Source organism: Cicer arietinum, chromosome 5, assembly GCF_000331145.2.
Source record: "Cicer arietinum cultivar CDC Frontier isolate Library 1 chromosome 5, Cicar.CDCFrontier_v2.0, whole genome shotgun sequence".
Lineage (NCBI taxonomy): Eukaryota > Viridiplantae > Streptophyta > Magnoliopsida > Fabales > Fabaceae > Cicer > Cicer arietinum.
The window spans coordinates 56892897-56908859 of record NC_021164.2 but is presented as its reverse complement, the minus strand read 5'-3'; the positions used below and the strand labels follow the sequence as shown (position 1 = coordinate 56908859).

The 15963-nt window shown below is 25.9% G+C and overlaps 1 protein-coding gene across 1 annotated transcript; it reads right to left on the bottom strand.

Moving 5' to 3' along the window:
• Positions 1–7805: 7805 nt before the first annotated feature.
• LOC113783919 (isoleucine N-monooxygenase 1-like) lies at positions 7806–15837 on the bottom strand. The gene is given in 5 exon segments (XM_073368812.1): positions 7806–7997; positions 8000–8161; positions 14893–15534; positions 15536–15726; positions 15729–15837. Coding segments are annotated over 5 exon segments (1296 nt in total).
• Between the last annotated feature and the right edge of the window lie 126 nt (positions 15838–15963).

Here is a 15963-nt window from a genome sequence, read left to right as displayed (position 1 = left end):
TGATTTAATTATCCTTTTTGAAAAGTATATATAATGAATAAACTAAAAATACTATTATTTTATGACAAAAAAATAAAATAATATTAGGAATGATAAGACATCACTACTTAATTTTGATTATGTTTGTCGTTAATTGAAACTATGATATTATTTTGATTAAATAATTTATTTTATATTAGAAGAATAAAATTTGTATCCAAGCAATACTAAGATAAAAATGAACACAAATTATATATTACTTTGAAAATATTTAATGTACAATTTAATATTTTTATTTAAAAAAAATATGAGTGATTGTTTGTATACACAATTAAAAAGATTAAAATTTGTCATAAAATGAGTAATTTTCACTATAAAATATATGATTAAAAAATATGAGTGATTGTTTATATATACAATTAAAAAATATTAAAATAAAATATGAGTGATTTTCACTCTAAAAATATTATTAAAAAAAGATTAGTGGTTATTTGTATATATTTTATTTTGTTTTAAACATTCAATCACTATAGAATATTTTCTTTCTATAAAAAATATAATATATATTTCGCATAATTGATTTGAGATATCATTTTAAGCACTGGTTTTTATATGATCATTATTTTTATTTTTGTTTTACTTTTTATCTTGAGTACTATTATCTCATTATTCTTTTTTGATTAATTGAATGAACTACTGTTTCTTAAATTTTATGTTTCATGTCTCACTTCCACTTAAACAATTCTTAATTAGAGGTGTTATGCCACGTGTTTCTTTTAAATATATTTTGATTTAGTTATTCTTTTTGAAAATTGTATATAATGAATAAACTCAAAATAGTATTATTTTATGACAAAAAAATAAATAATAATATTGGAAATAATAAGACACCACTACTTGATTTTGATTATTTTTGCCGTTAATTGATGCTATGATATGATTTTGATTAAATACTTTCTTTTGTATTAGATGAATAAAATATGTATCCAAGCAATAATAAGATAAAAATGAACACAAATTATATATTTCTTTGAAAATATTTAATGTATAATTTAATATTTTTATTTAAAAAAAAATATCCTTCGGTGTTTTTCTTGCGCAAAAGCCTGCTAATTTAAATGATTGTGTTTCAATATTTTTTATTTATTTTAATTTAAACTTTATTGAATTGTTTGTGCATAAGTTTAATTATTAATTTTTAATATGTGATGATTATGTTTTTATATATATTTTGTGGTAATTTATGGTTGCAATATTTTAATTATTAAAATTTTATTAAAATATTATTAAAATATTGTAATGTATTTATATGCAATGAATTAAAAAAATAAATAACAATTAAATCAATTTTATAATTTCAACACATTAATTTACAGGTGCGATCATACCAGCACTATAATGCACCGGATCTCATCCGCAGTTAAACGTGTTTGGGCGAGAGTATGTAGTACTAGGATGGGTGACCTCCTGGAAAGTATTTATGTTGCACATTTATTATTTTATTTTATTTATTTCAGATTTGTTGCCATCATTCGTTTTATTTGTTGTTGGAAATAAATATAAGATTATTTTTTCTTTACAAAAAAAGTTTCATGCTTCAGATGGATTTCAATTAGTCGGAAGTGTCTTTTTTTTGTGGTATTTTCTTTGGTGCATGAGGAATCAATTTTGTAAAATATTGTGATGTATTTTTTAGGCTAAATTACATCTGTGGTCCCTTAACTTAATTTCAGGTAACGTTTTAGTCATTTATCTTTTTTTTTTTCTAAGTTGGTCCTTTATTTTAATTTTAAGTGACAATTTGATATTTTATGTTTTAAAATTTCAACAATGTTATCATTTTTTATACAAAAATTTTAAAAAATCATCAAAATTTTCAACCAAAACCCATAAAATTAATAATCATCTTCAATATAATGCACATTTTATCCAATCCATAAGTCAAATATTCAAATACACTCATATTTTCATCTCCAACAACATCAAATAAAGAATGAAAATATGAGTTTATTTCAAGATTTAAGTTATGAATTTGATTAAATTTGTATTTTATTGAAGATGATAATGAATTTTACGGGTTTTGTTTGAAAAATTTGATGATTTTTTTTGAATTTTTGTAAAAAAAATGATAACACTGTTGACATTTTAAAACATAAAATATCAAATTCTCACTTAAAATTAAAATAAAGGACCAACTTGAGAAAAAAATATATAAAGGACTAAAACGTTATCTGAAATTAAGTTAAAGGACCGCAAATATAATTTAACCTATTTTTTATTGTTGGTTTTTTAATTATAGAGATATAGACAAAAAAATTAGTAGAATGAGGAATAAAAATTGAATGAATTTTAGATGTGCCACATCATACTATTGAATTATGTGGCGAAATTAGTGTATCATGGCATATAAGGATGTGATGCAAAATTAGTGTAACATAGCATATAAAGATGTGTCAACATAATATTTTGAGGGTTAGTTTTAATATATACTTTTGATTTGATTACGTTGGCCTATTTATTATATTAAGATAGATTTTCAGATTAAAGTTTGACTATCAACTCTCCTCTTTTGGCATTTGATCATTAAGAAACAAATGGCACCTCAACTGCGTCAATATGACTCTTCAGGTGAGATATGTAATCAGTCACACCTATCGTGAAGGAAATCAATGTGATGATATGTTAGCTAATTTAGGTATGCATTTAAATAATTTTCAATGATGGAATACAATACCATCTAGTACCTTTGTTTTTATCTCATTGGATTTTTCAAATAAGGTTTTAAACGAGACAAATGTTTGTATCTCTATTGATTATTCTTATGGGTTTTCTTCGAGTCCCCCAAAGTTGTGATGTTTATATTTTTTCTTTTTAATAATATTATTATGGTGTTGTAAATGATATGCAATTTAGTTTGAGGTGCTAATATAATTAGACTGTCTTATTTATCATGCGATGCATTTGCACTGTAATTTTGTTTTGAAAAAATAGAGCAACTTAAAACATCTCCAATTAAGGCATTATAGAGAGTTGACTCATTGTTTTTGTGGTTTTTGACTCAATGTTGATGGCTAGGATTGACTATGGGTGACATGACTTTGTATATCCCTCATCAAATACTGGCCATTGTCCATTCTTTGGTACATTGGAAAACAATCCTTTGACTATTTCTAGAACCACTTTTTATTAATCTGTTTTAAGTCTTAAGAGTTAATTGTGTTAATCGTTAGATATTTGGATGTTCTAGACATCAATATAGGATAATTAGAAATAGTAAAGAATTGTTTTAGAAACATTTAATCAATTAGTAAGTAGTGTTAATCGATTTAGAAAATATCGACTAATGTGCTATCTTGTAAGAGATGATCAACATACAATTTCATCTATCGATCAAAATCATTCTCAATTGATAAAGTTACATCAAGTTATTATGTTTTTCTTATTTTATATAAAAAATCTACCTTTTGTTTATTAGGTCTATTCAGTTCAAATTATTCTTGTTATAAACACCAAAGAGTCATACTTTTTGCAAGACGAATTAGTGGTATTTGAAATAGCTGGTTAAGGTAAGAAGTGAGTTTGACTCTTGACAAAGATCAAGTAGATTAATTAGGTTTATTAAATAGGGATGTCCCATGATCTATCGGTTTGCACCAACCACCTTTATTGTTTATAACTAATATAAGGATAGTGGAATAAGTTATGTCACTAATAGAAAATTAAGTGTTTAATAAGTTAAATGGTTTACGTGCCATCATACTTAATAAGTGAGGTTGAAGTATGTTTAAATCGGTTTTCTGATTAAACGAGTTAATACATCTCTCTTAGTCTATGTTTAATTGGATTGATTGGTTAAACGATTTGATAAAACGAGACAGTGATAATTTTGTAAATATTTTAAACTTGTTTAATTCTATATTTAAGTTGAGTTAAACTATTTAATAAAACAAGACAGTGACAATTATGTAAATAGTTAAAACTTGTATAATTTGGTTATATTGATAACCGAATTAAAACATATTTAAAAAAATATAAAATCATGTGCGTTTAGCATTTTATATTTCGACTCCCTAACCATTACACTTTACACCTTCTCTTCTCCTAAACTTACAACTGTACGCTTTTCTCTGTCTACTTCACAATCATTGACTCCATTTTATCCTCCACTGCACTTTCCTCCTCCATGGAATCATCGTCTCTATTTTATCGTCACCCCACTCTATGTCATAGGTTTGATTTTCAAGTTTAATTCATGCATAGATATTAGTATTTTTTTTATATATATATATAATTTTCTACTATTATAATGACTGATATATAACAATCATTTCTAAGTGTTGCTAGAATGATTAGTACATACAGTTCTAAATTCATTTGTAAAGAATAACATGTAAGAGAGCTATATACTATTGGAAATAAAGTAAACATTCATGTGACTAGAGTGATTAGTACTGTAGTTATAACTTTATTTTTAAAGAATAACATTTATCATTTATAAGGAGAGGTAGACACTCTGATAAAGAAAAAGAAAAAAAAAATTGCCATGTCAAACTCACTAAAAAAATATGCCATGTCAAACTCACTAAAAAAATATGCCATGTCAAACTCACTATTTTTAAACAACTCTTTGTCATTTTGTTTGGAGACTACACACGAACTAACTATTTGCAATTTATTTATTTTTTTGCTAAATTTCTCCTTAGTAAGTATATGATACAATATTTCTCTTTATTTTTATAAATTTCAAAAAATAATAATATGTTTTATAAGATTTTTTTTTTTAATTCTTTTGGATGGATGTAAGAGATTTTGTCATTTATATTAGCAAATTAAATTATATATTTTACATGTTTCATGTTATATAATAGGGAGCAAAACAATAATCAAAATAATAGCAATAAAGAAGAAAACAATATTATACTATTATTAAATTACTCTGAATTAATATGAATACGACACACTATGACAATAAATAAAAAAGTAAACAACAACAAGATATGGAGTAATTTTTACAATTTACTTTAAAAAACACTTCCTAAAAATAAAGGAAAGTTTTATTGTCTTTGTGTTAATGGTTAAATGAAAATCGGTTACATTTTGAATAAATAAGAAATAATTTTTTTTTATTATGAGATTTGCCATAGTTATACAAAATGGATATAGCATGATTTGTTAACACATGGCAAATGTATGAGCGTGGCTACTATGTCATGTTACATATGTTGAACATTGTATCATCGTTGATTCATGAATGCTGATGTAGCTGAATATCACTAGAAGGGAGGTTGAATAGGGATTTTGCTGTTTAAAAATAATTTTCTCGTGTTTTAAAAACTATGCTCTCAAAGAGGATGATTATTTAAACCTTTAAATGTTTAAACCTTTAAATGTTGAGCAAACGAAAAAGAAAATGTAAAGAATGACACACACAACTTTTATACTGGTTCACCAAATGAAGGCTACGTCCAGTCCTCACACACTTGTGAGATTTCACTAATATTCAAACTGATGAAACTCTCACAGAGGATGATTACACTTTGTATATTCTTTAGCTTCACCAAGCTTACAATCAAGTTTCAACTATTTCCAAATGTAACTTACTTGGAAATTACAGATTGATATGAATATGATTATTTCTCTTTTCTTAAATACTTTCTAAAAGGATATTTCCAAGATCTAATGTAAGATTTATAGAAAGTAGGAAGAGATGATGGATATTGCTCTTGATAGCTTTGAGATACTTGATCTTTTTAGGCAATTGTGTTGTGTGTTTGATGATGAATAACTTGCTGCCTTTTATAGAGGTCTTATGATGATCTTTCTATGTGACAAGCTTTTTATAACCGTTGAAGACTTGATAAAAAAATCCAAGGTCTTGCATCATATTTACAGAACTGCCATCCAGCTGTCCTTGGACAGACTCAGTCCATCATCGAGCAGGAGGATCAACTCCTTGAAACTTGATCTTGAATTGTCCTTTTCTTTTCTCATTCTTCAAGACATGTAAGACTATATCTTTGACTTTGCGGGCTACAACCTTTCTGAACTTTGATTGGCTAAGTCATTTTCACCTTTTGAGAGTGATGTTGACAAGAGAGAGCTATCCTCTAGCACGTGGGTCAAGGCTCCTTTCTTCAAGACATGTGAATGCTTCTATTTTTGGCTTGTCTGTTGTTGCCTTTCTGTAGCTTGACTCCACATAGCTTTTTCAATCATACAAGAATGATATATAGGCCTGCTTATAGTCTTTGCACATGATATGATGAGTTGCTTTCAACATTTGGGAATGATGTGGATTTTATAGAACTGTTCTCCAACCTAGTACTGTCATCCTCTTACATAGTACTGACTATCCTCATACCTATTCTTTTGTCTTCTGACTTCTTTATTTCAAATGCTTTATTTATTCATTCTTTAATACTGTTTTGCCTTTCTTTAATGAATAAAAAACAGTTGTTTTGGTGAGGATGAGTAATATGCATATTTGAAGCTTCATCCTCTTACGAGGTCATCCTCTTAAATTTCAATCCTCTAGATTTGAATCAGATTTTTCTCCCTTTTGTCTTAATGATTAATAACCTATTTTCTTATATGAATTCACTCAAAAGCACATATTAGTCATTAAACACAATCATAATCTTTTAAGCAATTTTGTTATCATTAAAACCATTAGAGAGATTTTGTTATCATTAAAACCATTAGAGAGATTTTGTCTCAACAGATGCATGTATGTAATTTTTTACAAGTTGTTATTGATTGTGTTTTTTATATGTTCGTATGATAGAAAATTATAAGTTGTTATTGATTGTATTTTTTGTAGTGTATGAACATCTTATATTGTATATTTTAGTTACTAGATGATTATATAAAATTGTGGTTGCAAATACAAAACTCTTATTTGAAATTTAATACGAAATATTATATATATGAATAGATCAAGAGCACGAAAACAAAATGAGTAATTTATTAAAAAAAAATTATTATTTTAACTCTATCTATTAAGTCAGTTGATCAAAAGATTTGACTTAAAAAGATGAGTTGTTGAACTAAATTTATGATGTTTAAGTCGGTTAAGTTGAATTGACTTAACAGGACGAAGTTTTGTTAAGTCGGTTCATGAAACGAATTAAAAAACATATTTTTTTTAAGTTGTTTGCTGTTAATTCAGACATAGAATTGACTTAAAATTTATATTTTAATCGACTTAAAAATGTAAAGTTCTACTAGTGTGTGATCTATGTTTAGACAATCTCTTATGATGTATTTTTTTAATTAAAATATGATGCTTAATTATTATGTGTTTTGTGTTAATGATTTAGTGTGTGATCTATGTTTAGACAATCTCTTATGATGTATTTATTAATTAAAATATGATGCTTAATTATTATGTGTTTTATGTTAATGATTGATTGTCATGATCGATATGACGTGTGATTTGATGAATTTTATAATTTATGAGTTATGTTGATGATAAGTGTTGATAATTTAGAGTTTAACATATGAAAGAGGCAAGAAGGATTAAGTTTAAGAATAACTGATTAGGATTACCTTAATAACCTATTAGAATAGAAAATTAGGGTTTAGTATGTTATAGGATTAAATAATCGATTAAATGAAGCCTTAGAAGTAGAAAATACAAAAAGCTAAGTGTAATTCTCTAAACGAAACTGAATAACAGAGTTCCAAATACATCAAACAACAAAGTTCCAAACCCAAACATACCTATTTAAATTGCCCCTAAAGACAAACACATAACAGCAAAAATAGATGAAACAAGTGCTTTTATTCTCTAGAAGATAAACAAGTGCTTCTTACTTTCACTTACATCAAAATTTGTACAACTCAGTTGCTAATCTTGGCTTTGCTACAACCACAAGTGGGTCAGCAAGAAACATTTCATCTTTTAATTCAACAAGGTTAATGCTTGATGTATTAGGAGGTGAACTCCAAGTGAAGCAATGGAGCAACCTAGCCAATTGCATAATAGTCATTGTGGTACCAACCATCACACCAGGACAAAATTGAGCTTTGATATATCTGATTCTTGTACCAATCTATTTTTTCCGATGATATTGTCCAATTCTTCTGTGGCTTGTTGAATTAATTCTGGTCGATTTATCATTTCTGCTAATGTCCACTCAACAATATTTGATGGATTATCGATCACAGCCAAAATTAATTCCTACAAAGAATTTTTATTTTGAGTATAACATTTATATATCTACAATAAGAAAATAATATATATTATCGGTCATATTCTCCACATATAACATTTGGTGCTCACAGCTTCAAAGTTGTATGGGGCTTACATTGTAAAATTTTGTGCTTCGTGTTTCTGTACACATTGTACTTTGAATTGTTAATAATATAATCATTAGCTATATATATACTTATTGGACTTGTTAATTTACATATCCACCTATTTTCACGAAGGTGTAAGTAGCAATCAACATCTTTTAGTTTTGAACAAAAAAAGACACTATTTATTATGTTAAATATATAAAATTAAAGGGTAGTTTTGTAAAATTTGTTTTAATTATTAGTGATTAGAAGAGGCGTAGGTTATTAATCTACCCTTCTTAATTTTGAGGTGCAGATTATCAACCTACACATTTTTAATTTGGAAATTTCCTTTAAAAAATTATTATTAGTTACGCTGGTGAATATTACTGTAATTAATAATTTTTAATTTAAAAATTTTAAATTTATTTATCTCTTTGCAATTAATGGTTTTTCCCTCATTAAAAATATTACAACAGATTATTACGTGCAATATTAATTTCAGTATTAAATTAAAGTACTTCATTAAAAAATATTTTATTTAATGAACGTCGCATAGTATACTTGATTTTAAAAAAATATTTAAAAACCAACATTAATTACTAAAATAGAAAATAAAATAGAAAATCTAATTTAGAAAGTGTAAATTACATCAATATTCTCTATTCACTGAAAGAAAAAGTAAATTAGAAATGGTTGTATTTATGGTCTAAAACTAAAAAGTAGTTTTTTTTCTTCTAGAATACACCTTTAAAAATTATATTTCCCTTTTTACAGTAACCTTTTAATTAAATGTCTAATAAAATAATATTTAAAATAACAATAAATTTAGAAAAGTGACTCATTATAAATTATAAGAAATAATATATTTTAAAAAATAAATAAATTTTTCAAAATGTTATTTTAACATCGCAAATCCTATTATTTAATAAAATATATACTTAAGTTACAATATAAAATATAATAATCATTTCATATATGATAGAGTTATATAAATAATTTTTTTAATTATATATGATACAAGTAATTACTTAAAAAACATAAACTAAAAAACATATAATTAAAGAAACATAAATGTGTTATGAATAATGTGTTAATAGATATCTATTGTTTGATCTTTCACATTTTCATAACTCTCATTCCCTTAATTCCATTAGTGAATTGATTAATTGGTAGCTTTTAATCACCTCTATCTTTATCCTGCTCTCTCCTAAATCCTAATCTATTCCATAACAAAAAATAAAATTTGACAGGGGTTAATATTATTATTTGTATATTATTCAAGAAGCATAAAAGTATAAAATAATAATATAGTATCTAACATATTTAACATATAAGATATATCAAATATGAAAATTTTGACAAAATAAAATTTCAAAAAATCATATGCAACGTTTACCTTAAAGTAAAGTAGTTTTTTATTTTATTTTATTTTATAATATTACAAAATAATAAAGTGATTTTTTTTTTATCAAAACAAATGTTTTTAAAACACTATTGAAAACTTAAATTAATATGAATATATGATTTTTTTTAAAATATATGTACAAACTTGTCACAGTGATATTTTTATGATTTTATATCATAATTTAAAATCTCTTTGGACCCTTAAATTATTTTCTAAATTCCCCTAAAAATAATTAAAATTTATCACTCATGACATTAATTTCTTCTTCTTTTTTTAACAAACAAAAAGATAATTTATTAAAAAAGTAATCCAAGCAAAAGACGTGCCCGAAAAAGAAAGAAAATTTATGAGCAGTTAGAATCTCCAATAAACACATCCTCCTAAATTCACGGTCACCCATTCACAATTCCTAAGCACCTCAAAGGATTATTGCACCATTGTGAGTAAACATAGTTAAAATCTCTAGCACCATCTTAAACCAACCCCAATAATTATTTTTCTTTGCCTCATCAACCACCTCGTTAACAATCAAAATATCTTCCAAAATTTGTCTACCTTTAATAAAATTGATTGAGTTTCGGCTATAACATATGACCAACGATCTGTTTCAATCTATTCACCAATAATTATAGATACAACCGACCAAAGATATGGGGCAAAAATCTACCAAATTTTGGGGATTATATCTCTTTGAAATTAAAGCTATAAAAGTAGAATTTATACCTTTCACCAAAATTTTGTTACACGTATAGAATGTGAGACTCACACTTGAAGGGAGATTGTTGAGTTCAAGTGTGAGTTTTAAATCCTACATTGACTATGAATGAACTAAATATTGAATATATAAAATATGTAATCTATATACCAATAAACTTAAAGTTTTGGGTGGATATAAGATGTCATAATTGGACTATTTAGTCACCATCTTAAGTAATTTTTTATTTTTACTAGCTCTTGACACTATCTTCTTTTTTAGGCCATAATTTGGACTGTGTTTGTCCGATTGATGTGATATAGGAAATGTTGGAAAGATGAGAAGCAGAGCTACAACTTCTATGTTGGATGCATTGCATCCTAGTACGTACGTCTTGATGGTCAAAAAAGCTGATTACTGAAATTGGTGACTTGATTACGGATTTTGGATTACTTTCTCATATGATTAGTTACTATTGGGCTATTAAACATCATTAGAGACTATTTTGGTATAGATTTTGGGCTAAGTGCTTTATGTTAATGTAGGTTATTATAAATAGATATATGATAGCCTTTGGGGGAATCTTTTGTCATAATTTGCAAATCTTAGATCTAGAATTTAGTTTTGACCAATTTATTAGTTAGAGAGTTTTTATAAGGATCTTGATGTTTAATTTCGTCTTTTTTTTTTTTTTTTTTTTTTTTATAATTTCAAGTGTTTTCTTTTCAATCTTCTCTAACTTGTAAATTCGTTCTTTTATATTGATGTTTAATCGTATGAAAATCTTTTTTTCTTCGCCTTGTTTGTGATTATTAAGAGTAAAATGAACACTTGCTTCATTATATTATGAATATAGATTGTTAGGTTCTATTTCACTTAGTAATAGGTTCAATTGAATTCGATAATTAAATTGATTATGTTACTGTGACATTTATTCTAATAATATAATTGATCAAATCTTTTGTTCCAATAGCATAATTGATGTTTTTGTTCGGTGAATTTTATGATCAAACAAGATTTTGAATATAAAAAACGAATACCATTCTAAACATGGGATTAATCCGAAGTAGCAAGTCAATGGGTTGATTGTTTACCTCTCTTATTAATTTGTTATCAAAGAAACCGAAATCCCCCAATTTTACTTCTTTACTTTTGTTTTTAATTTTGATATTGATCGAATCAGAGATCCTAGTGAAATGGCCAAAGTTTAACTAACTTTTTTACTATATACCTTTTTAACTTATTTTTGATCGTATACGACCACATATCAAACTGGCGATGTTGTCAGATATCTATGTTAAAAATTAGCCAATCTAAGAACTTTACTAACTTTTCTAACATTTGACTTTTGAGTTTTCACTATGATTTAGGTTTTGACGTTGGATTTGCAGTGAAGCTGAAAATCTATTTTCAATCAACTTGCTCGGATTGTTATGAAATTTGGTGTGAAAATCTAAAAATAAATCAAGAATCAAAACTTTACATCTTAGATACAAAAATTTAGGCTTAAAATATGAAATTCTTTCATTTAAACCACTTTTTAACTTTTTAAATATTTGATATCTTCCCAAAAAAAAAAAGTTGAGTTAAATTTGTTTGATTTATAGAAATTTTTGATACTATTTTTTTATTTATTAGATTTTATTTAATAGGGGTTTTCGATTTCCTCTTTATTTTAGTGATTAGGATATTATTGGAATTTTCTTGATTATTTTTACCTTCGTATCTTCTTATGATTCATAACTAGATTCAACTCTAAAATTTTACACTCTTTACATCTGTATCAGTAAATAAAATTTATTTTACCTTCTTTTCTTTGCATTTCATTTTATTACCATTATTTGGTATTTAATTAAAAAAATATATAAAAAAATGGGGGACTCATTAGACCATTTGGGCTTATCTTAATAATCTAACTAAGTAGAACAACAACGACCCCTCTTTTAAAATCATATTTTATTTGTGATATGTAATATTTGCTCTTCAATATTTTATGGTATTGATCATCAAAAAATAATTATTTACAAAGGTTTTACAGAGACATATTTTTGGAACAAAAATCTAAAGATAAAATGCTGATTTTTAGTAGTGTGATGTGTATATTGGATATTACATTTTTATATCTCAAACATATGATACAATAGAATAATTTAAAGAAATCTAGTTTGACATCAAACGTGTATCTCATGAAGTATTAATATTATGAGAATGAAAAAGAAATAATAGAGAAGAAGATTGTGGAATCAATTAAGTACATTGATCTGATATTGGAACATCTCTTGATTATTTCTTTTTTTATAATACGTCACGAGGAATCAATTGAGTATATCCTATCATGGCTCGATTATGCTTTTTCTTTTTGACTCATCATGGCTAAATGATAGTACAATAAAAAACGGATTTATGAACTTCCCACTTAGAGATTCATTCAGATTTTTAGGAGCAAAATTAAGTCCTTTATGTGTAATATCCCTTTATTTTATGTTGCATGAACTTCCCACTTGTTAGCTAGGTTGTAGATTTATGAACTTGGATCACTCTCGATCTAAATTTGTTAGGTTTTGTTTTGCACCGCTAATATAGTTTGGGATATCTTCCTCTTGAGTTGCTTGTATGCATGTAACGTAGCTTTATAAAAAAAACATGAATAAAATTATTAAAAAAATTCTTTAAATGTCGGTAAAAAGCTAAATTAAAACATATGATATTTGGAAGTGTCAATTTAACAAACCCCCTAATTATTGGTCTCAGTCTACATATTGGATTGACAAAAAAAAATTATAATTTAAAAAGCCCCAAAAAACAAAGCCCCCTAAAATTTTGTGGGCTTAGTGGGCCTATAGGGCCACTTTTTTAAAAAAAGAATCTATTTTTTTCGATAAAAAATTTTGGATTATTTTTTTGATTAAAAATGATTTTCGATTTTTTGAGAATTTTTATATTTTATTTTTCTCACAAAATTTTTTGAGAAAAAAAATATTTTTTAATTTTTTTCAAATAAAATAAATTTCGAAAATTTTTCAAGAAAAAAATCTCAAAATTAACAAAATATTGGGGGTCTATAAGCCCCAGAGCCCCCCTCCCTTAAGCCTCATGAAATAATGAACCGATATTTAAAAAAAAATTATTTTGATAGGGGCATAATGTTAGGGGTTTAATAAAAAAAAAATTTAATGGGATCTTGGAGTTAGGGACATTTTTGACAGCTCTAATGGCATTCCATTTGGGGTAGGCCTTGCGTGTGACTTGTTGAGTTTTTGAGTGAATATATATTTGTAATTGAGTTGGAGTACTATTAAGTGATTTACTAGTATATATCTTTCTTTTTGTCCGCCAAAAGAATTAGTTTGGTGTACTGGACAAGAGACACAATATGAATAAATTATTTGATTATGTTTGAATATAGTGTTTAATAAATCAACATGATATGATAAGTTAATTCAGAACTCTATCATATCATCTCTTTCTAGTTGAAATGTCTATCATAAATATCATTTTGGTTATAAACCAAGAACATATGATACGAACAGTAATTTACTCAATTACCTTTATAAAAATATAATTTAAAATATAAAATTGAAATATAATAAATATAATATAAAAATAATTTATAAAATATAATCTAAAATACAAGAATGTAAATATAATCAAATATAAATATAAAAAAAAAATTAATAGAATTTGGTATTAAACTTAAAAATGAAATATTAATAATTAATTAAAAAATGTTTATGATTTTATAACAAGGATAATTTTGTCTTTTTATATAATTTAATAAATTAGTATTTAAGATTATAAAAATATGATAATTAATTGAAATTTTAAAATAAATATAATTTGTTTACAAGAGTATTTTTGTCATTTACATATAATATATATCGTATAAAATAGAATTATTTGTTTACATTTTCTTAAAATAATTTAAATTGTTTATTTAATATTGCCAATGGATAGTTTTAAATATAAAATTATGTCATTACTTATTTAATTTTTTATTATTATTTTTTAATTTATAATATTTAAAATATAATAAGTTAATTTTTTTTAAAAAATTAATATGTAATTGTTCACAAATACATGATAAAATAAATGTTTTTTTATCCTTTTGATTATCATTTATGTTTCACACACAGGATATGATAATATTTATCAATATCTTATCTTATCTTTATTCAGCTTTATCTTCTATTATGTCTCTATCATATCATAGAAATCAGACAAACCCTTAGAGTTTGTCATGTTTATTATCATTTATTTATCTAAATCTATTTTTTTTTTTGGGTACAGAATAAATTTTTAATTAGGTTGGTGACTAAATTCATACACCTTAGATGTAGAAAAAATGATAAATTTCCATTAAAATACAAACCCAACCCTTGTATATATCAATATTTTTACAGCAATTTAGTGAAGTGTACTTACGAAACAATAGCTCTTTTATTCTATCCATCCATCTTACTTATATATTTGGTCCAATAAATGAACAATAATGTACAAGAAAATACGAAATATTAAAGTGTGGAGGTCTTACCGTAACTTGTGCTTTGATTTCCTTTAATGTCAATAATGGATTATTATTAACATCTTTCAAAGAGATTAGAACATCTAGCAAGTCTTCTTCAACGGTCTTTGATCCATCATTCCATTGTTGGAATCTCTCTTCAACGATGGAATCATGATACTTCTTCATTATGCTCATTCCTTTTTTCACCTTGCTCTTATGGCCATCCAAGTCAAATAACCTCAAGAATGGGATATAATCACTTATAGAGAAGGCATAGAGATGCTTAAGCAATATGAAAACATTGTCCACATGCTCAACTTCCTCAACACCAGGCCCTCCATCCTTCATACCCTTACCAAAGTACCTTGTATTAAAAAAAAGTTTCCTACAAACATTACCACAATAATGTCGTGTAGCAATCCTAATATTCACAAGACCACTATTGTTACATTTGTTGTAGACATAAAACACAAGGTTATTAGCTTCTTCATTCCTTTTGTCTCGAAGAAATTGATGTCTAAGGGGAGAGAACAATTCATTAACAATGATTTTCTTCATTTTTTTCCATTGTTCTCCAAACGGTACAACTATTGATGTCACGTAACCATTAGAGATAATATCGGTGGACATGGTTATTGGTCTTGATGCAAAAGTAGCATCATGTTTTTTTTAAGATTTCACATGCGAGGGTGGGGGAAGTAATAGGGATAACATGGACATTTCCAAGATGTATGCATGCAATTTCAGTGTTTAAACCTTCCATCATCTTGTATATCCATCGAGACACGGGCTTGTTTACAAGTATTGCAGGAATATTACCAACTATAGGCCATGGTTTAGGACCGGGGGGAGTTTGGATGTTTGGGACTTCACACTTAGGGTTTTGATAATCATAAAGCTAAAAATTGCAATTAATAAAGAAATAGAAAAGGGATGAAGACATACTTGGAAATAATTAATTGTGTTCTTCATAGCATGGAAAATGGGCTTTCAAAAAGATAAGGGACTAGCTAGACATATTCTAAGAAACGTTTGAAGTGTAAGGAAATGGTGAATATTAGCCCAAGTTCACCCAAGATATATCTTTTTTTTTTTCCA